Source organism: Oenanthe melanoleuca, chromosome 8, assembly GCF_029582105.1.
Source record: "Oenanthe melanoleuca isolate GR-GAL-2019-014 chromosome 8, OMel1.0, whole genome shotgun sequence".
Lineage (NCBI taxonomy): Eukaryota > Metazoa > Chordata > Aves > Passeriformes > Muscicapidae > Oenanthe > Oenanthe melanoleuca.
Window position 1 is genome coordinate 20,789,649 of NC_079342.1, and position 23,386 is coordinate 20,813,034.

A 23,386-nucleotide genomic window follows, 5' to 3' on the forward strand; every position below is an offset into this window, starting at 1 on the left:
GCTAGCAAGTAGACTGTGTGATCATATAAGCTTGGCTTCCTTGGGAAACTGGGCTAATTATCAAAGGACTGAAAGATTCACTTATGATGAAAGTCCAAAGGCCCCAAAGCGGAAAAATACTTAAAAGGTAAAGTGGTCTATTGGATATAGGGCTGAAAGAACCAAATATGATAGCTAGGTAGAGACACAAATGATGAGGAATGTTATAATTTACAGAAATATAAATGTTAGTCAGGGATGATGAGGATTTATTTGTACCAAGAGGAGTTATTACTAAGCAGAATTGCAACTGGGAATTGTGGGATTAAATAAAGGAAAGCTTTAGGCTAAAAATCAAGCAACACTGTGGAGGAGTCTATAAAACAGTTTTCAGACATAGGAAATGGAAGCTCCATAACTTAAGAAAATTAAAACCAGAATTCAAAGAACCTGTTTTCTTACAGAACAATAATACATGGGTGGTAAGACTGGGTGGAATGTCTAATTGGTCTTTCTTTTCATTTATCTGTAGATTAATAACACAAAATACTGCACTAATCAATAATATAAAAATCAAAAGTAGCTACTCTTTGTGAATCCTCATCCAAATGGCTGAAACCAGACCTAATAAACACAAATATATAGATGTGCCTTCTTCATACATTACTTATATGATACATCAAAAATAAATACAATATTATCCAGGTAATGATTTATATAGAGCTATTAAAATACCTATTTCTACACATAATGTGATCAAAGGTCCTCTATATTTGTATTAGTGCAAACTTTTGAAGCAATACTCTCTAGTTTGGGCTTCCTTGTTATTGTTTTCTAGTAAAACATAAAATAAAATAATCAAAATACAGAAAACAGATTACATTACACACTATGTTTGATGTTGCAACTTCTAACTTTCATTTAATATAGCTGAGCTGCAATGACTAATGCTGCCCATGGCCTGCAGTACAAAGACCTAAAAAAGGTTCCAGACTAGATTACATCCAGGCAGGTCTCATTTTAACGGAAATTGGAGAGATGAGAAAAAGATTATAGGAGCACACATTATAAAAACAGACCTCACAAGTCAAACTTAATAGTGGAACCATTCTCTTTCATGTAGACAACCATGAAAACAAATATCCTGTAAGCACTAGATATATATTGTATCTTTCTACCCGATCTCTTTGCCTCCTTGAGACAGATTCCCATTCATCTCATGACTATATAATTTGATCATAGCTGAGTAAGGCACAGCAGGGGAAAGGGTCTGTCTGATAAAGTATCAGGCTCCAGGACGATAGATAAACAATTTCATGATTTCCAGTTGTAACAGGAATGATGCAGTGCTGGATATTAAGATATTAGTCTCATATAAATACAAATATCAAGCTTCTGCAGTTCTTTTTTCTTACTAAATATGTTTCATTTCCATTAAGTAAAAAGGACAGACTGATTCTGATAAACTAAGGCAGGCCACCAGAACAAAATTCAAGGCGCATGTTAAAAGTGAAATGCATTTTGTTTTCAATGTGAAAGTTAGTATATAACTTTTATAAGTAAACAAGTGAAAAAAATAGAGCAAGGAAGTGTCTTTCTTAAGGGGTATCTTTACTGCAAGAAACACTGTTTAAAAGTAAGTGAAACAGTCGCCTATCAATTTGCTTCACATTTAAACCTCCTCTTTCACAAGGGACATGTTGGCAAAGCAACTCCTCTGCTAAAGTCACAAGGGAAATGCCTGTTTGCAAAGCTACCCCATTGTTCTACATGTATTAAATGAAGGCTTTAGTGATAATATTTGAACAGATATGATGGACTTCTTTTTCGTATATTAACACACATATTTGGTTGGAATGCAAAAGCACAGACACGTGACAGCCATTATTAACACCAATTCTGTTAGTTAGCAAAAATTTTCTTTCTTTGCAATTTCCTCCTGTCTTGGATAACTGAAAAGCATGGTCATACCCACTCCTGCTGATACCCTCCTGGGTGTCACCTTTTTTTGTTAAAGAAAACCTGTTCTGGAGTAACTCAATTTTTGAAGCTGTCTAATTTATTGTCACTGACCTGTGATTCCTTCACGTTTTCCACGGTGAAGTTGAACCAGACTCGGAAGCGTGGGTTGCAGGTGTCTGGCCTAATGAAGAGGTCATACTCAAACTCTGTGACGTGGTCAACCCGGCCAAGGTTCCCTGCCAGGAACAGACAAGACAGGATGTGTTTTAAGGAATGGCTGATCAACTCTCCAGGAACAACACTGAGAAAAGTTTCTGAAACTTCTACGTCCATTGGTTAAAATATACAAGTATAACAGGCCTTACAACACTTCAGAATTAATTTTTAAAGGTAGTTCGGAATTATTTTTAAAGGCTTAATTGTAGTCATAAAATAAAATATATAGCAGTAAGCTACATGCATATGAATACACCAAAAAGAAGACAACACAGATTTTTATTATTCAATCAAATTGACCTTTTGTCTCCTCTTATCTGAATATTCCAATTATGTGTCCTAACACACTTTTAATTGTTTCCTTTTTGGTTTTTTTCACTTTTTTTTAAATTATATCTCTGTGCATCTTTTAGTCCCCACCTGTTAGGATTTCTTTCTTTCCAATTGCTGCTCTTGTTCAAGTCCCTGTAACTTTAAAGAGTCCCCAGATTTCTGCTTGGCCCCTCTGCCTGTTGCTCTAGGCATCCCTCTCTCCCCACAGATGGTCCAGCCTATATCTCCTCTGTGATTCAAAAACCATCTCAATCCTTTTCCTTCACCATTTACAGCCACTATCACCTCCTTCCAAAGGACACAAATGAGACTTTGCTTCAGCTTGTTCCTAGTGAATTTCATGGAATAGTATTTTTAAATATAGTCAGAGCTCCATTGTCCCCTATGGCATTATTCAGCAGGCAACCACACTGGCTATAGAAATGAAGTTCAGCACTGGGAAAACCCACTAAGTGCTTTTAAATTGCTAAAATGGCATTTTTCCTTTGAAGTGTGCCAAGATTTTTAGAGACAGGGTTTAGACTGTCCATTCCATTTATACACTACAAAAATAAGACTGAATTTTCCTGATCCAAAACCCAACTCATCAGGTCTTGTAAGACATGGCCACATTTTAGCTCACATGCTAAATTATATTTCTTTCTAAAAAGTAGCACTGAAAACCTGGATTTATGGTTTCAAATATATTTTGGGGGTTAGATATATATTTTTGGGTTGGAAATATACTGTTGGGTTCTAATGTGTATTTATAAGGTTATTTGAGCTAAACAATTCCCTCCTCAGCAAGTCCCACTGCAGTCAATAGGACTGTTCTCTGGCAACACATTGCTCAATACCAGCACGAGCAGCTCTGGGCAGGAAAAGAAGCAGGAAAAAGACATTTTAAATTCTTTTTATCAATACAGTTCCAGGATTTCTACCTTATCCTAAATTGTTTCTGGCTTTACTAATGGAACATGTTTAATCTTCTCTATTTTTAATGCTATCCTCTACTTTCCTACCCACAATCTTCTTTTCAGAAGAAAATTCTCCCTACTGCTTCCCTCTGCTCCACGCTCTCAATCTGCTCCTGAGGGCTCGCCTCAAGGAGACAGTTGGCATTGGAAATATTTGGAAAAAAGACAGCTCTATTGGGAAGCCAGAACACCTGTGGCAAACACAAATAATGCCACCTGCCATGGTGGGTGTCAGTGTCCAGGTGCCTCAGTCTCTTGCACTGCACCTTGTTGGGGAAGTTGATTCTGGGAAACAGGGCAGGGCAGGGAGAGGCATTGTTTCAGTTTCTCCTTGATTTTTACTATGCAAACCTATTTTAAATTAGTCTCCCCTCAGCAGAGTGTTTTGCCTGTGCAGGCCATCTCTGTCTGCACCTCAGCCCATGAGCTTTTTCACCTTATTTTCACCTCTGTCCTGGTGAGGAGGGTGGGTGAGAGACCACTGGGTGGGCAAAGCCAACCCACCACAGCTCCTGCTTTAGCTGAAATCCCTGGCACATCTAAGTGCATCTTCTGCCACAGGGGTCAGACCCATCTCTTACTGACAACTGAACACAAATCTTAGTGTAAACTATGATTTCTTACAGATTATTATCCAAACTAAGCAAGAATGGTAAAACCAAGCTATTGCATTGTAATACCTTTAATTAAGTGACTTTGTTTTGCTGTATTTTTTCATTTTCATAATAATATTCCTTGGATATTTCAGGATTTAGGTAGCCCAAGGTATTCATCCCAAAAGTTTCAATTCCAGTTGCATCACAGGTCACAGATTTAGATCTCTCTGGACAAAGTTTGCTGTGTGGATTCACCTCAGCCTGAGCTGTGCATGTGATCCTGGCAGACTTTCTAGGGTTAAGGTAGCAGGCTGGGTAAACACAGATGGGGAGCTAGGTCCATCTTGTAAACTAATAAACTAATATACATGCCTCCCAGCAATCCCAGCAATTCCAGATATGGATTAAGTTATCTGCAGCACAGAGCAGAGGTGCAAATTTTGATGGAATTATTCCCAAAGAAGGACACGGAAGCAATTAAATTCATATTTAAAGTTCAAAGACCATTAAAAACTTGTACTGCAAGGCACAAGAAACTAAAAGATTATTAAATGAATAATTAAAACAGAGCAAAATGAGACCTTGATTTTGACCTTTTGCAAATTTCAGTTTCTTTTTCAACATGAAGCTAACCCAAACTGGATGGGGAACAGATGACCCTCTCATAACTGCTTTACAGAGTCCTCAGGATCCCTAAACTAGCACTGGAGAATTGTACTGATGTCAGGGGAATCACAGATGGTGAAGAGCTGATGTGCAGGAGCCACTGCCATCCAGTCTGCTCTGAAAAACCCAACTGAAATCCAGCAGAGCCCTTAAAATTTAATCATTTGTGTGCTTGATTCCTAAGGAACCCCAACATAGTTTCCCCCCCCTTGATTTGAATGCTCCCCTCTTAATGAACTACTTCTTCCTTTTGTGAGTTTATTAGTTTATTATTAGTTTTTGCCTCTGACCAGGCACATGTCAGCTGCCATTGTCACCTGCAGCCCTTTGCAGTTTGGTGTCATTTGGACATTTCATTAGCCCACTATTTCTTCTCTGTCTTCCAGATGCTAAAGAGGCTGGACTGAGCACTAATGCCTTCGGTAACTAATTCAACAAGTTCCTCATGCTCAATAGACTATTGTTTGTAATATCACAGCCTTTGCTCACAATCTGTCAGCCTAATTTCAGCCCACATAGCAATGTCATTAAACAAGACAGCAGTTTTGGTATAAAGAAGCCAAGAACTGTAGGAACAAAACACCTCCTCACTTTAAGAGATGCTTTGTAGAAAACTGATAATGCCACTGAAAAACATTTCTTGGTGTCCAAGAAAGTACATAAACTTCCCAAATGCTAATCTCATAAACAAACTGAACAGTTTTTTGTCCTGCCTTCACAGTGTTGTAATCATGGGAAATACATTTGTTCTGATGGAAGAGAATTATATTCCAGTACCACAGGTACCACAGTGATATGCATTAGAAACTATAGAATAGGAATTAAAACATTGATTACAGCATTCCATTTAGATATTAAGCCATATTAACATTTTAACACTGAAAAGAAACAATTTTTCTCTTAAGTGCAAACTACCTCTAAACTGATTTTTAAAATATTTGTAAAAGGTTCCATAACTTTTTTTTGTTGTCTTTTTGCTAAATATATAGCAAGAGAGAAAACTATTTAATAAGTGGGTAGACAGCAAGCTCCTCCTGTGTCCCAGGAACTTCTGTGCAATTCCACAATGCATGCACTGTCCTTTGCAGCACATGCAGCCAACAGTTTCTGTGCTGAAACTGTGACAAATGTAAGAGAAAGTCAGATAGCACCAATTTTGTGTAATGTACCTGCTAGCAGTTTTCAGTCATGATACTACCACTGTATGCCCCTTCGTGTACACAGTTCTTATTCTGTGCATGTTGCTAGTTTGGTTATTTGTGATGGCAGTAAGAGTCTGTTCAAAACCTCATTGGTTAAGTATATTCTTCTAAAATCAGATAAAAAAGTCTCATACTACTAAAATATCAGCTTTGCTTTACTTAACTTTGAGTTCATGCCCACATGAACTCATCACCAGTCCATTCCATAAATACAGAAGTTGCATATATGAGAATATACAGCATTCTCCAAAGCCTCATCAACTCCATATCTTGTGATTAGCACTGTATTTTGGGGTTAACATTATAAAACAAAAGATACTGATATTATTTAAGGTACATGCATGATTAATTAACTGATTGAATAACGTGACCTGCAAGGGGAAAAAATCCAACAACATTATGAACAATAAAATCTGAACTGGTTGGCATCCTAAGACAATTCTGGTTTAACCTTTTTTTTATAATTTGGGTGCATATCTGGATGTTAAGTGACTTTCTGAGTATATCTTAAAAGTAAAACAAGTAATTTATTTGAGTAGCTAGCACTTTGCAAGACATTTTGGATTTTCTCTCCTACGCACTCTGAAATTAGTTGCAGGGGTTTTTTCTATTATTATTTTACTTTACAGAAATATTAGCACAGATCTTTTTAAACTGATGGGAAGATGTGAATAAATCAAATTCCCAAACGTCTATAAACTGACTTTCACTTAGCCTTGGGGTTTGTTTTTAAGACACGCTCAATTTTCAGTCACAGTTCTGTTCAATAGTCTTAGCATACTGAGAAAAGAGGAGACATAGTTTCCTTTAATCATTCAAGCTGAAATTCTTAATTATATTTGCTTAAATTGCTTTACAGAGTAATGTTTAGTGCAATGCTCTCAAAATGTGAATAGTGAAAAGGGTCAATAGCATGTTTCAAGTTTCTTTAAAAGTCAGAAAAAAGCCCAATGATACTATTTTATTAAACATGCAACATACACTTAGTCCTCATAAAATATTAATGCATATTGCTTCCTACATCAATAAAAAGTGTACTTTACACAAAGAAAGAAAGCCTGCTTAAGAAAATGCTAGCTAAAGTTACTAAATATTCTAACAATTATCATAAAATGCTAGAAAAGAAAATATAGATATGTTAAGCAATCCTAAAATCTTCTTAAACCGCACATTGTGCTTGCCTACAGTGAATTTTTAAGATGAAAAATAGACCTTGAGGGTCTCAGACAAGCCTGAGGCAATATAAAGAAAAAGGTCAAACACTCTGCTAAAAAGGACCGTTATCTTCAGAACAACAACTTATCAGCCAGCTTGCAGCCCTGCTTATTTACAGTTATTGGTCCCAGAGGAAGTGCACTTCAGCGCAGGGCGCGATTACTTTGTAATGAGTTTGCCAGAAATGGTAAAGGAAACTAATTTGTAACAATGTGCTGTTCCCGGCACATGAACTTTCTCAGAGACTTTTTTTTTTTTTTTTTTTTTTTTTTCTGTCCGGCCATGAATAACTAACTTCAGCCTCCCTAATAAGCAGTGAAAACAGAAGTGCACTAAACCCGACTGAGTCGCGAGCAATAAATGTGCTGAAATATCGGTGATTATCCCTCTCAGCTGTCCATTACAGTACTCATGATGACCACCAATTCCCCTGTGGTGGATACATAGAATGCAGGTTTCAGGGGGTGGATTTGCACATGAAAATTAACACCATTTGGAAGAAAATAGCCTGCACCTGTCACAGATTAGCAACAAAAGGTCAAATGCCTCCTTTTACACCTAGAGCACTTGCATATTGTATGCCTTGCTTATAGGAGCCTAATTCTAGTTTCTTAATTCAGAAAAGTGAGCACCATGGTGAACTGAGGATAAAAAAGAATTAAATCTTGGCTAAAAGCTATCAATAAATCTATTGATCAAGATACATATGAATGGAAGTAGCTGAGGCAATCTCTGTCTCTAAAAGAGGTAGTTTTTCAAAAGAGAATTACACAAAGTGCTCTTCTGTTTTTGTCAATATGCTGCCAGGTTTTGAAATGCTATTTTTCATCCACACAATAAAAATCTTGACAAGTAAGCAATAGAAAATCACTAATACACTTGCAGCTGCATTTCAATCTATACAAATTCTTTAAACAAAAACAACCAAGGAACAGATTGGAATATACATCATTTTCACCAGTTGAACCTGGGATCAAGTCCAAGATCGCCAAAAGTATTAATCTATATTTCATGCAACTCTATATTTCCCAAAATAAGGTAAAATGTTGAATATGGAATAACCTCAATGGAATTCATCCTTGTAGCTCATAAAACACATTGAGATGATAATGCAAAGAAATTTTATTGATATGTTCTAAATGGAGCAGGAACTACAGGGACTGAGATCTGTAAAAACTTCTCTTTAGTGAAAGATTAGATATCTTCTGAAAGGAGTGCATCTAGGAATATCAGATGTAAATTCCCACTTGCTTTATGGTCTTTGCCTGTGAAAAGAATTCACAAAAAATAGTTTGGCAATAAGTCATAAAGAACTTCTAAATAGCATTTGATTTCTAAATAGGAAAAAAAAATCTAATGAAATAGGGATGATCTCTGAAAACCCATGACAGCTTTTGCATCATTTCCTAGATTCATGCCCAGAGCATATGTCAGCACAAGATACCTGAAACCACAAAGCATGATTTGAAAAAATAGGACAATACTATAAAAACCACATATACAACAGTGTAAATCATGGTTTAAATTATTTAAATTGCACATATCAAGCTCTGCAACAGAAAGTAATATCTTCAGTACCACAGTTAAATCAATGTTCTGCAGAGAATCTCTTGGAACTCTTCAGCAATATAGCATTCTTTTAAAAACCTGATGCTTCAGTTAAAACCACAGCAATGCTCGTGACTCCACTTTTGGCCAAAATCCTAATTTTTTTTTTTAAAAGGTCAAGAATATCAAATAGACAAAGCTTTTCAAAAGTACATGGCTCAAACAGCTGGAGCTTCAGACATGATTTGCAGTTTCTTTTCCATCTTTCCTCCTCAATTAAGTTGAAATTGTTGTTTCCATAATGTTTTAAGTTTTTATCAGTAGTGACATCCAAATAACAGTAAATCAGTAGTTTTTGTGAAAAAGATTGTATGGGAGCAATGACTTAGGTCTTAGCAGCAGCTGGTAAAAGGCCAGGTTCCATCTCTGCAAAGGGTAGGTCAAGATGTAGCACTCACAGAGGCCTAGAAATTATGATTGAGCTTTTATTGTAAACAGACAATGTGATAAAATCTAATTGTGAGAGCACATGAAAAATCTAGCTTTAAACATTTCTTGTTTAGCTATGTAAACAGCATTAAAATAAATTGTATCCATTTGATTGGGGAGGCTGGGGGGAAGTTATGGATCTTACTGGGTTTTCTCTTTTGTTGTTGATCTTAATCCATAACAATGAGAGCCTGATCTGATTTTTCAGACTTTTTCAGGATGAAAGTCAGAGTTCCACTCTCTCCAATACTTTTCCTCCCAAGTGACATAAGTAAGGTGCACTGGATCCATTCCTGGGGACATTCTGCCCATAGGCCCTGGGAACAGTTAATGCTTCTCAGCGGTCCCAAACAAGTGTAATGAACAAATCTTTAATTCCTTTGTATTGAGTTAAATTGCAGAAATATTAATGGTGTGTGGCCTAGACTAAAACACCCACAGGAGTTTTATAAATTAAAACTTTTATCTGAATTAGAGTAGGAGGCAGAATTGTCTTGCACACAGAAAACTAAGGGAATTAAAAACCTTTAAGAAAGAATGACTGGTTGAAAAATGAGAGAATCATAATCAATCTTAAATCTATTCATTGAGTATAAAAAAAGTAGGGGTGAGGTGGCCAATGCCATGATTTATTCTACTAAAAACAGTTACAAAAAATTCTCATATTCCAGAAGTCCAGACAGTGCTGCCAATGGATAGCTTTAGGATGAGTTCTTCCTTTCAGAAAAAAATACTTTTCTTGGTCACAGGTGTTTTAACGATGTTTGAGCAAATGGGAAAGGGGAATAGAGGGATTTAAATTTATTAAGTAGGCTAGAGGTTCCTCCTTCAACGAGGGTACAGTTACAGAGATTTCACATTATAAATAACTGTAAAGTTCTAGCATGTGTTAATCACAAAGGCCACCTACTGACATCACTTGCAACTTTCTTTTATAGTCCAGGAGACTAAACAATGCAATTTAGAAAGACACCATAGGCAGCTAGAACTGGAATATTTTCAGTCTTTTTATGTTCATTAAGTAGAGCAGTCTTAATGGGGATATCAGTTTAGAGCACAGTGAAAAACAGCCACAGGTATTCCTGAATATTTAGCAATCATGATTGCTCAACAACCACTACGAGCAAAAAAGCAAATATACAAGTAACAGATATCCCAAAATATTACAAAGGCCATTGTGTAAACAGCAGGCTCACATACATATTAAGAAATTATACATACAATCTTGCTGAAAGAATTCAATAGTTTTGATCAAATGAGATTGATATTTAATCACTCGCAGCCAAAGAGCCTCATTTCAAAATTGCCCTTTTCAATAAAAACTAATGCTTTCAGTTAAAGGACCTAAAAAACCTGGTGCTGCAAAGAATAAAATGTCAATGTTCACCGTGTAGGGAAATTGTAAAGGATGAATAAAATGGAGTCAGTCTCTTGACTCCTTCTCCTACATCTGTAAGAGTCGTATAAATTACAGAAATATCAGCAGAGCCTAAGACTGCAGGACAAATGCTCCAAAAAGTCACAAAATCACGTAAACACATAAACTGGCAGTGGTAAAGCAGCAACTTAGTAGGGAGTGTCAAGAGTGCTTAAAAATCAGAGGCCTGTGCCCTAAGATGGCCATCACACACCCACTACACCAAATCTACCAAATCCCCAGAAAAAGAGATTTCTCTGCTCCCTCTTTACCAATTCCCCAAAGGCCTGCAATGACAGATGGGCAGTTATTTATCCACAGCAGTGAACCTTTGTCAAAGGAGAATCAGAATACAAAGAGGTTTTGCATTAGTGTCACGAAACTCAGCTTTCTTTAACAAAGCGTGCGCTCCCAAAATGCGTCTCTCACGGCTGCACTTGGACCACATCTTTCAGAGCAGAGCTCTTAAAGGAAAAGCATTTGGGGAACTTTCTGTTTGGAAGTCACTTAGCATATAATGGGTGCTATCCTAAATAAATAATTAATGAGTTAATAAATAAATTATAACAACGTCTGCAGCCTTAACCACGGAAGCAACCACCCAGCAAGGCAGAGGAGGGAATAGGAACTGCAGTGCCACAGAGGGATGTGCCACCACTGGTGTGTCACACACAGAAACATGCTCCAAATACTGACTGGGTTAGGGCCTGATGCTGTTAGGGCCTGAAATCTGTTACCCTCTACAGCCTCTGATGTAAAGCACTCTCATATATACCTGCTGCCCAACATCAAAGTTTTTAAAATGGTAAAAAAACTAAAAGCTGCAAATTCTTTATTCTTTAGTACATCACAGCCATCCTAGTTATGTAATGCTTCCTACTCAATATATTCTACATTTTGCAAAGACCCTGAGAATTCTTGTAATGCAAAAGAAAAGGAAGTTCTTTCATCCTACAAGAGAGGATATTCCTGTTGATTTATTACTGCACAGTAATGCTGTAATTCTGCATTTGGCCTAGTTTGGTGCCTTATATACAGAATCACCATTTTTCTAGGGGAATCCTTCCAAAGTATAACTACACACTGACACTTGAATAAAAATTAATAGATGGAAACCTTAATCAGAGACTTGTATTATATCCTCAAGGACCTCTCAGAAGTCACCAGAGCTGTAAATAAAATCAGAAGTTTTCTATTAAAGAGTATTAATGGAAAAGTTCCAGGTATTGCCTTATAAAAGAATCTTGCTTTTTGACATGGATCCTGGATAAGAACCTCCTTTAACTAATAAATTACTGGGCTTATAGCTGAAATTTTCTTTATCTTATAAAAAAATCCATGGAAAAAGGTGCTGTCAGGATAGACTTTCCATACAAATACTGAATGTGAATAACATCTGTCCTACATACAGCTTTTGCAGAAGAAACAATCTTATTTTAGTTTATTATAAAACCAAATTTGATTCTCTATGCCATTATCAATCTAGTCACAAAAACAGTTTGGGGGCTAGAAATGTTATTCTTATTCAATATATTAATCCCATCATTTCATTGCCTAAAAGTGGTATCTTACCATATAATCTCCATGATAAAATTTACAGATAGACTTTCCTGCAGTCTGGGTACATTTTTAGCCATTTCATCAGATTAGACTACACAACTTCTCTGCTCATCTCCTCCTCCTCCGTAGCTCCTACTCTGACATTCTTTTGTAGAACAAGGTGATTTCTCTACTTTTCTCTTTATTATACAGCATTTTGATCCTTCTGTAGGTAATGGAACTTGCTCCTATATTTTCACTTATATAATTTTCTGACTGCTCTGTCTTGCTATTTTCCTTTCCTCCAGACACCAGCCTGTTCTGGAAGCTCCCCTCGACTTTCAGATTTACCAATAGTTATGAAATGCCAATACAATTCATACAACTACATTATGTTGGTTTGTTTCCATAATGCTGCTAGAATTTATACAAGCCTTGGTAACTGTACCTACAAGGATGTAACAGAAAACTGCTTGCCCTCATTTATCTTTGTTTAGTTAAAGCTTAAATTAGACCTTAAAAAACTATCTAGTCAATGTTACTTTTTCAATCAGAAGTGATAATTTAAATATTGACATTTTAGATGGCACCAACATGTTTTTGATTTCTGCTATGGTTACAATGGTTTTTATATATGAATGTCTGTCTTAATTTTGTTGGGGTTTTGGTGTTGTTTTTTTTTATTTTGCTGAATCCGGAATTCCTTTTATTTCAAAGTATTTCTATGTTTGTAGTAAATTAAACATTAATCTTTCTCTGCAAATGTCAAGTGATATTTAAATGTTTTTTCTGGCAGATAAATGATTATTAATATTAATGCAATAAAATCACAGCTCTTTGTCCTTTCTTTGATATTTAAGAAAAAATTAAGAATGTCAAAACAGTTCTGCAAAAAGAGAATTCATTGGTCTACCATCCACTCTTCATTAGCCTGAGAGGTAAAAAATTACTGATCTTGTGAGACAATGTGTTTATAGAATCAGAAAGGGTTGAAAATGAATTACTCTATCAGTGGTAGAGTGTGTATCACTTCAATGTGAAAATGCCTTGTTAAAGTTCATTTTAATTTAAAGCCCCCTTTTGTCATTCAAAAAGCTTTAGCACAACGAAAGAATCTTTGTCACTTTCATAATTAGCCCCTCTTGCACTAAATGAGAATAAAATCTGATCAGAAGTCCATACAGGCAAGGTCATAAATCAAAGAGAAAAGCTCCACAACAGTATTGTGAGATGTCCAAAGGCACACACAGCTTGGAATTAAAGCACTGTAGTCAGGATCCACTCCCAGAAACACAGCACAAAAAAAGCCCCAATAATATCTGTTTGACAGGCTAAATTTATCTCCATATTCTGTAGCCCTATAAACACATTTTGCTGTTTAGATACAAAAGCAATTTCAGCACCAAGGACAATCCAGGAAAGCAAACAGCTGTTAAAGTGCTACTATCACCATTTGCCAAGCAAAGTCAAATTAATTTAACTTAATGCTTTCACTTCAAACTGTGGCAGTAAAACAAAGGAAAAAAAAAAAGCCATATATGATAATTGTCATAAAGCAGGAAAAAATTTGTACTAACAGAAAAAACTCCTTAGGAAGTCAAGTTTGATTTTATATACAGAAGTGAGTATGCAGCCCAGCTCAAATGCAAACTGGATTTTATTCAACTTATTTTCATTTTCAGATGAAAGTAAAAAGACATTTTGAAAGATGTAATAGAATTCTCAACCTTGGACAGTTATGGAGAGAGTGACAGCACATCACTCTCTCTACTCAGGGATCATCAGAACACCAACAGATATCCAAGCCATCAACATATTATTTTACTCCCCATGTTAACACAAAATGAGGATTTCATCAGAAAATGATGCCTAAAACATGGGGAAAGAGAAGGGCAAGGAGAGGGCAAGGTAGGAAGTTGAGAGGAAGATTGCTATAAAGTGGCAGCCAGCAATGAATATTTGTATTCTACAATAGATATACCTTTTACAAGTCCATGTATTACGTTAACATTAAATGCTAATCTTAAATTTTAATCAGACAAGCGTACTTTTAAAGTACTCTCAGCTACATCCATACAAACAGGAACTTTTATGAAAATTCACATTCATGCCTATAAAGTATACATACATGTATAGACATTTGTATTCGTATATCTCTACCTTCAAATATACTGCTATGTCCATTAAAATTGTGCAGCTTTCCTTTATGAGATTTTGGGTTTTAACAATACTTTCTCTGCAGAACCAAACTATTAGCATTCTGTCTCTAAGCATGCAAACACCAAACTACTTTCAAAGGAATGACATGCCTATCACATGTTCCTGAAATTTCACGTTACAATAATTATATAATGAGCACAAGTAATTCCATTCCAGATATTTGGAGACATGTAGGACTGGTCTACTAAGCAAGAGACTGAAGAGTATCAGTGTGACAAAAAGAGAGCACTGCCTTTCTCCATCCACCTACAATCTCACACTTCAGTTCTCTAACATTGAGCTTCTCTCCTTGGTTTAGGTAGTGAGCACTCAAGTTTCCTCCAGGACACAGCCCCCCATGCTTGAGGCACAAAATAAATATAATTTCCCTTGTCTCTCAGACGTACAGGTACCTAAAAAGTGCAATTTGCTAACTCCCATACAAGCAAAGCAAGCCTGGGAACTGTGACGAGGACGTGCAGGTGATTAGAGAGAGAAAATGGATTTAAGATGGATGGGATGAGAATCCGAGTCAGACATATTATTGAAATTGAACTGCCTAGATCTTTTTCTTATAAGTGAGTATTCCAAAAAGCCAATAAAGCTTTTAAACAAAAGCAGGCTTTTTTGCTATATAATAAACTAGATTAATTGGTTTTTAAAAACTCAAAATGACAAAGTATGAAGGAACAAAAATCAAAACACAACTCCCTTGCCCACTGTGCTCCTTCTATTACTTTTCACTTTTATCTGAATCTCACAAAATGTGGAGGAAACTATGATTTTAAAGCCGATCATACCAAATACTCACTTTTCCTGCTCCTCTAATAATTCTTTGATATCCAGAAGTTTCTAGCCTACCAAGACGCCCACTTCAGCTTGATTTAGGATTCTAATTAAGTGGATTAAAATTAAATTTTCTTTTATTTGACTGTATCTAATTTTTTTTTTTTCTCACTGGGTTTGTGTTTGGTAGGAACTTATTTTTCCAAAAGGAAAGAAAAATAAAATCTAAAAAAAAAGGAAATATGTAGATTTTCAAAACAGACAAAATTTTCTCATAAATTATTTTATGAACCCAGAAAAAAAATCAATATTACTAAAGCAATTAGTACTTAAATAACCTTTCAGTGATTGTTGAGCTGTATTGTTGTGTCCCATGGGCATGAAGTGACCTTGGTCAATTATACAGATCCAACAATTCTTTTGACTCTTCCAAGGCAGGGACATATACACACTCTTCAGTACTATTTCTATTCAAAATTAGGCTGAATTTCTAAGGAGGGGTGCCAATTTATCTCTACATAAGAATTTAAAGAAATACCAAAACTTTTCAGTTAAAAATAACAAGACATGCTGTTTTTGTTACATATAATGTTGTACTTCTAATAGTATACCCTGACAATATAAGAAAATGCTGATGTAATATCAGCTCTTTAGAACTATAAGATAACTATATATTCTTCAAATATATCCATGGTTAATTCCAATTTTCAGGTTGAATCTATGTGTATGTATATGCACACATTTACAACACATTCATTCATTATGACATACAAAAATCTTTTTACCAAATGCATTGGAAAGTTATAATACATTATGAAACACTGGTTAAGGGCATATAAACCAAAACTGTTATCCTCTTAAGAAGTAATTATAATTGGTTCCTAACTTATAATATTCTAGTACTTTAACCTCAATAACCTGTATTAATTTAGTTTATTTACTTGAAAGTAAAAATCAGATATTTAACGTGTTAGTAAAAAACCTTTCACATGTTACTATCCTTAGTGAAAAACTTTCAAATAAACAATTTAACAAATGTCACTAGCTTTAACCAAATAGACCAGCTTTTTCAAAAGCCAGTCTTCAAAACCAGGAATTTTTATGAAGTCTGTCTATTCATTTTCATATTTTTACCACACTGACAGGAAGACATTATGTCTGTGACTGAAAGATGACTTTCTGTCACCGTGCTGATGTGAAAGGCAGTCAGCAACAGAAGGACCTTTGACTTTAGAACATCCCAGACTCACAAGAAACATGGCAGTCCCACTGTCCTCTCTAGAGATGGAAATAGTTTATACTTTGGGGATTATAATTAGAACTTAAAAGACTTCCAATTCTGAATAGGTGGGCAGCTTCTTACAATTACTAGGATGGCAGATGTGTTGTAAATATCAATTTATAAACTTTTCTACAAATAACTATATAAATAGAAGGTATTGGGAAACCTACAGGGCTAGCAGCTATATTTTCATTTTTTTAAAAAACTAAGTTTTCATTGTTAGAAAAGTGATTTTTTTCAGCTCTTATAAAGCTTCACCTGCAAAAATCAGTTCTATACACGCTGAGGGATTTGGCCTCAGAGTACAGAACCAGCAATTCCAGAGTCACATGGATATTTGTGTCTCTTTTTTCCCCTTTCTCTCATTATTTTTGCATTTACTGCTGCATTTTGCTGCTCATTAAGGCCTAGAAAACCCTGGAAGGAACCCACAGCCCCAGAGCTCACCCTGAGCACCCTGCATTGCAAGGGTGTGGCCCGGGGTGTGTGTCACAGTGGGGCAGTGACACATCTAACTGAGCCTCCACGCTCCTCTGCAAGGAGTTTGACCCCAAACCACACCGGGACATTCTTCCAGTATCATCCAGAAAACAACAATAATAATAATCATGGAGGAATGATTGGCTAACAGTTTTAGGGGCAAGACAATTTTATAGGACAAGGCAGGTTAATTAAGAATACTACTAATAAAGAAGATTATTTTATTTGGTTAGGTTTTCTTGGTGTTGAAATCTATCTGCAAGACTGGAAATAGTTCACAAACATTATCTTTCCAATGCAACATCCACAGTTAAATGACTTTGACTGCATATTAATTAGCCAACGCTGAATTTTCTCCACATTTTCTAGTTCATACCCTGTGGAATTCTATTTTCTTAAGATACAGTAGCCTATATTTGCTCTCACTATGAATTCATGTGGATAAAAAAGACCAAATCATAATAATCAAATTACAATAATATAACTTTCTTATTTCAGCATTCTTCCTTTCTCAGAAGAACCAACAATTTAACATGTCTTCCAGTTATTATCAGTTAGCAAAGCTTGTTACAGTACTGTCAAAGAACACAATATTGCTTTTCTCCTCATCTAGGTTAAATCAGCCAAAACTGAATAGGTTGCAAAAGATAATGCTTGTTCTCCCTCCTCTTTCTTTACTCAGCTGGTTCATTCTTCATTAGTCTGAGTCAGAGGAGATAACCTAACACAATTTTTCCAACAGTATTTAAGTTTCCCTGGTACTGCTGAAATAATATCAGTTTTTGTTACATTCTATCTGAAATAGTATCTATTATTCCTAATATCTGTTGAAGCATGGCAGACAATAAAATAGCATCCCTACAAAGGAAAGTCCATCTTATCTGCCATGGTTCAGGATGACACATACTTTGTTCAGTTTTAAAGAGTAATCAAAGGTGTGGGCTTAAATCCAATTAGTGTGCTTCAAAGAAGATAATGTCAAAATGCTTCAAATGGGGATTCTACCATCTAACACCGAAGTTCTGAAGTTCTGGGAGCCTCAGATTTCTGGAACTATAAAATGAAAACAAAATTACCTTGTAAAGCACACAGTGATCTTGTGCAGTAAAGGACTATCAGCATAAGTTATTATTAACTAAGCTAACATTCAAAATAGAAAATAAAATCAGAGGTCTTGAAAGTCATGTATTCACATCCTCAGAAATATCTATATGTCATTGTGACACTGCAGATATATGGGACAGACACTTTTAATTGAACTCCTTGTAATCACTGGGAATGTTCTCCTTTTCCTGCCATCTAATCAGTTCTGATTCCTCTGGCATTCACTCCCACTGACCTTCAGCAAATGGAGAGACAGAGCATTTGCCCACTTGACACATGACAATTCATTCATAGAAAGTTTCATGAGCATATGGTCTGACCCAAAACCAACAGAAACTGTAGTTATGCAGAAATTTTTCCACTGATTTCTGCCCTGGACCAGGCACCGAAGATTTGGCATCTGTCAACACAGATCTCCCATGCAAGAGAAAATATTTAGAGTGCACAGCTGAAGCTGGAGTTTTGGGCAAGAAATATCTCATGTCAAAAAGAACATGCAGACTGAATAAAGACAAATGATAAACAAACATCAGGACAATAGGATCCCAGTTCCTTTAAATGTTAAATATATATAAATATAAATTAAAATATTTTGAAAGAAAAAGAAAGGAAGCATTTTCAAAAGGCAGATTTCCAAAAACCTTTTAAGGTGGGATACTGGTAGGGGAAATCATGAAAATGGGAAACCTTGACTAAAATAAAATGGACAAAATGTTTATTGATGAAAATGAAATGCAAATATGAGAGAAGGAAATAAAGTGATCACTAAATCCAAAAGGATAAAGAAGAGCACAAAGATGGGAATAATGAGAAACAAAACAAATGCTAATGGCAGACTGATAACATGGAGTCCTAGAGGTGATAATAGCAAGGTTTAATTTGATATAGCAGTTAATGTACATGCTCAAGAAGTGAGGCTCAACATTCCCTCAATATACAAAAGAAGGTACTTAAGCAATAACATTTACACAAATGCAGAGAGGAAAGAAAAGTAACAGGCAGGATAGCATAGAGATAATCAAGTAAGAGAATGAGAAGTGTCTGGAATGAGTGAGAATCATCCTGAAGCTACAGAAACAGAAGGGCCACTGAAAATACATGTAGTAATAACCAGAAGTCAAGTTCCAACTTGTTATCAGCTTTTCTTTTTCAGATGAAAGCATAAATTAATCATAACATTGCTGCCCCATTCTTTGTCTTAACTTTACTTTTAGTAAGGAGCACAGCTACAATCCATCACCCCAGAGAGCTCAGGCTCAAAGCTCTGGTATTCTGACAGCAGTGGATCTGTAACAGCAAAAAGCTCCAGAGTAAACACACCCTATCAGTATCCATCCAATCTCAAGACATTTTGGGCTGTGCCAATACTGCTAAACGATCTAATTTAACTGTGCCTACACAAGTGGCCAGTGCAGGTAAATGGGCAGACTTATTCTGCATTGAAGGTGTTTCATTATGCAACTTAACAGTAATATGAAATATATATGTTAAGTCTTATATAATTGGATCCTAATATAATAAAAACTGCAAGTAAAACAAAAGACTAAAAAGGAACACAAGTGTCAAAAAAATTCTTAGTCAATCATTCAAAAACCTCACTGTGAACATAATATCTTAAGCTGACCACCAAAATGCTAAAAGGAAAAAGAAAAAACCCTAAATGTATAGATCTCCATATTTTATATTGCATCCATGATAAAGGCTTAAAAGTTTTTCACATCAGAAATATGACATTCACTTACAATCTTAAAAAAGGCTACTAAAATGAATTATTCATAACATAGTACAGTAGCAACAATAAACATTCAAACCAAATTTTTTTTAAAACAGAATAAATTACCCTCCTTATGAAAAAGCTGCAGTTTCAGATGAGAGAAAAAGAGATGTGATTCCACCAGAAACTGTTAGAATATAATAATAACCCTTAATATATTATGGTAATTTACTTTCACATTATGTTATTGTAGTAGATACTGGAATTCCAGTAGCTGTCTGAAGAACACACAGTGATAATTTATGATTTGTTCCCAGTTTGTTTTCAGAAATACAAACACTAAATCAAAATTAGCATGCTAAAGGCTGAACCTAGAAGGCAATTAGGTTACTAAATAGCATCAATAAATGTAAAATGAAGCTCTGCATGTATCCAAAATAATGTGCTTCCCACCTAATAACTTGTACCCAAATTCTTGTTAGGCAGAGCAAAAAATTCTAAAATATCTTCTCCTGCAATCAGATAGTATCCATCCAAGAATAAAAAAGCTTCTTGTTTATGAAACACCTCTTCTGAAGTATGTTTTCCAGCCAGTATTCTTTCAAAAGTACAGACCACTGTTTATTTCACAGCGTTTTGTCTCTTCTTGCAATAGAGTGGCAGCTCAAACAAGCAAAGATCTTAATTTGGCTTGTTAACTTTGGAACAGCAGGCAGTTGAGAATTTTTAAGTGATTTAAAGAACAACAAGAACTGAATCTATCTGAAGTGTATTCTAATTTCAGGGCAAAAAAAAAGAGAAAGTGTTACTCTTGTAAGTGATCTCTTAGGGATTTCTGGAGATTGCCTAGTCCTAGAAGAGGGTCAGCATGAGGAGGCTACTCTGAATTGCATCTGCCCAGGTTTGGAACACCTCTGTGGATGGAGACTCCACAGTCCCTCCGGGCAGCCTGTGCCAGTGTCTTCAGCCCACTGGGGAAAAAAATCAAACATGACCACACAAAGAATAGGATTTGTGAGAAAAGGGTGAGGGAGCTGTCAGCCCTGGGAAGAGCTGACTGAGAGGGGCCCTCATCCTCGGCTGTCAGTGTCTGCAGGGATCAGAGCAAGGACCAGGCTCTGCTCAGTGGTCTCAGCAATGGTACAAAAGGAACAGGCAGATATTGAGGTACAGGAAATTCCATCTGTACATGAGGAAGAATTTTCCTGTGCAGTGACTGATGCCCAGACAGGCTGTGCAATCTCCTTCACTGGATATATTCCAGAATTGTGTGCACACAACCTTGTGCCATGTGCTTGAGCAGGAAGGTGGGACAAAGTGACCCACTGTGGTCCCTTCCAACCATGCTGTGATTCTTGGAAAGGTATTCCTGTATCTGGGGTTGGGAAAGGAAGCACAAGGAACTTTGTCCTCCCATCTGGTGCTGCCTGAGCCAACAGCAGCACCACATGTTGTGGTCACACAGGGACAGAGAAGCAGCAGCTCAGCACCGCTATGCCCACGGCCAGCAGCCCTTCCAGGGCAGGGGCTCACGTGAGCATCTCAAATGGTTCTTCTCTGCTTTAGACCCTTTCCTTCTGTTCCCCTATTCTTTATGGCATCCCTATTTGATCAAATCTAGTAGACAAAGTACAAGATACTAAATTTCCTACATTTCAGTCTGAATTTGGTTCACATGGATCTGATGCAAAGCACTCTTAACGTTTCTCAGCCATTTTGCACTCATTTCACACAGCTGAAATTCACTATAAAAGGACTAGGCAGCCAAGAACCAGGGCTTTTGTGTTCCTGACTTCTGCAAAACAGGGATAATATTGCAGGTTACTGAACTAACTGAAGAAAATACCACTATTTAGTAAGGCAGAATATTTCAATGTTCTCCCAAGATGAAAACAGAGCCTTTGCAATACCTCTTAGCTCCCAAATATTTACTGTTCTGATGCCACTTTCTCTTCTGTTCTGAGTACAGCCACTCCTTGTGATAGTCTGTATAGCACCATCTGCATAAGCACAGTTAAGAACACTTCAATTTCTTCTAGTTCTGAAGGGCTCTGATTTCAAAAGACAGAGGTTAAGCATATAAACAGGGCAGTGAAGGCAGAGCACTACTTTCAGAAAATAGCAAGGAGAAGCATTCCTGGAAAAATAAACAATGCCAAAATTCTTCCACTGGCACTGCTCTACACTGTATTTTCCCTGGGTTTGAGAACCCAGCAAGATGATATTTGGGAAGGGTGGCTGGCAGCTCTTTTAAAGGCTCAAAATCAGATAAAAACCTAAGGTACATTTAAGGTCTGCACTGCACCCATCTGAAGAGATTGACCTGGACCTACCAATCACTAGAAACTAACACGATTCTCTATTTTAAGAAGCAATTATTCAAAGCAATTATTTCCTTAGTCAGTAATTGAGGCAGAGGTCACCTGTTATTCTATAGAGTAACCACAGATTTATTCAAATCCAAGGACTGTATATGAGAAGAATTTTGCATCTCCTCATTAGTGACTTCCAACGGTGTTTAAAAATCTTTAGGTACAGCACAAACTCATCTAGACATTTTTCCTTCATACTTTCAACTGTCCCAGGCTTCTTCTATTGTGTCACTATATATACATACCTCTGTACATTCCTGAGTGATTAACTGATGTCACATTCATGTTCATATTAACATGTGCAGTTTGAAATAAACACAGCTGCATTTATGGCAATGATTTTATATTCAAATATATCTGATTATGCTGAAATAAACACAGCTGCATTTATTTCAGTGATTGTACATTCAGATAAGGATATTTGTTCAGTGTAATGTAATGTTCCTTCACACTGGCAGGGACATTGCTATTCTTTCTTGTATTTCCCTCTATCATTTTTCCAGATGGAAAATTTTGAAGAGAGCCAGAAAAATGGAAACTGGAAAATTCATCTCATAACCTGATATGTAGGAAAATTCTTTTGCTTATTCTCAAAAATTACTTAGCCATCTTTATATAAAGTATCTCTGTTGCTGAAGTTCTTTTTTAATTCCTTCTGTGTCAGAGAAGAATCTTACAAAAATCCCATGAAAACTTTTTAATTTGATGGAAATGTAAGCACCACAAATGCAAAATCTTGAGAAAGGATCTGCATCAGGTCTGTTTCTGGACAACACCATCTTCAGCCACTGTCCTCCTAAGAAAATAGTTTGAATGGAAACAAGAACTGTAAGATTTTCCTTCTTATTATTTGATGAAAGATTAATTTTTCATGATGTTAATTTTGGCTTGCAACTATAACCTCTAATCTGTTTTAAGAAAATAATATAATATTATTAAATGCATTAACAGTGATTAACTGTTTAATCAGATATACCTATCAGGTGAGATCAAGGTCCAGCTCAGCAACTGCCAGAAATGGATCCCAATAGAATAGCAAAGGAAAAAAATAATAATTTGAAGACACCTCCCAGTATAATTCACTAATTTACAATGCACAGTTTATGAGCCTTCTGAGCCAGAAATGGTGTCAGTGTTTAGTAGCTCTTTTCTTTCTTGGGCTTATCATTTGGGTTTTTTTTATTGAAAGTATGACACATTTCAAGTTTTAGCATCCACAATGTTCTGCAAGAAGTTCCACAGCTTGATTAAACAACATGTAAGGAGCCATTCTCCTTTGTTTGCTTTCAACATATAAACTGCTGGTTTCATTTGATGGCCCTTAGTTTTTG

At 36.1% G+C, this 23,386-nt stretch overlaps 1 protein-coding gene across 2 annotated transcripts in view; it reads right to left on the bottom strand.

Moving 5' to 3' along the window:
* Positions 1-23,386, bottom strand: part of LOC130256077 (BEN domain-containing protein 5-like) — an 858,262-nt gene that overhangs the window by 810,391 nt on the left and 24,485 nt on the right. For both annotated transcript variants that reach the window (XM_056497342.1, XM_056497343.1), the window contains exon 3: positions 2,053-2,177. In XM_056497342.1, the coding sequence (XP_056353317.1) occupies positions 2,053-2,177 (125 nt within the window). The remainder of the gene's footprint in view (positions 1-2,052; positions 2,178-23,386) is intronic.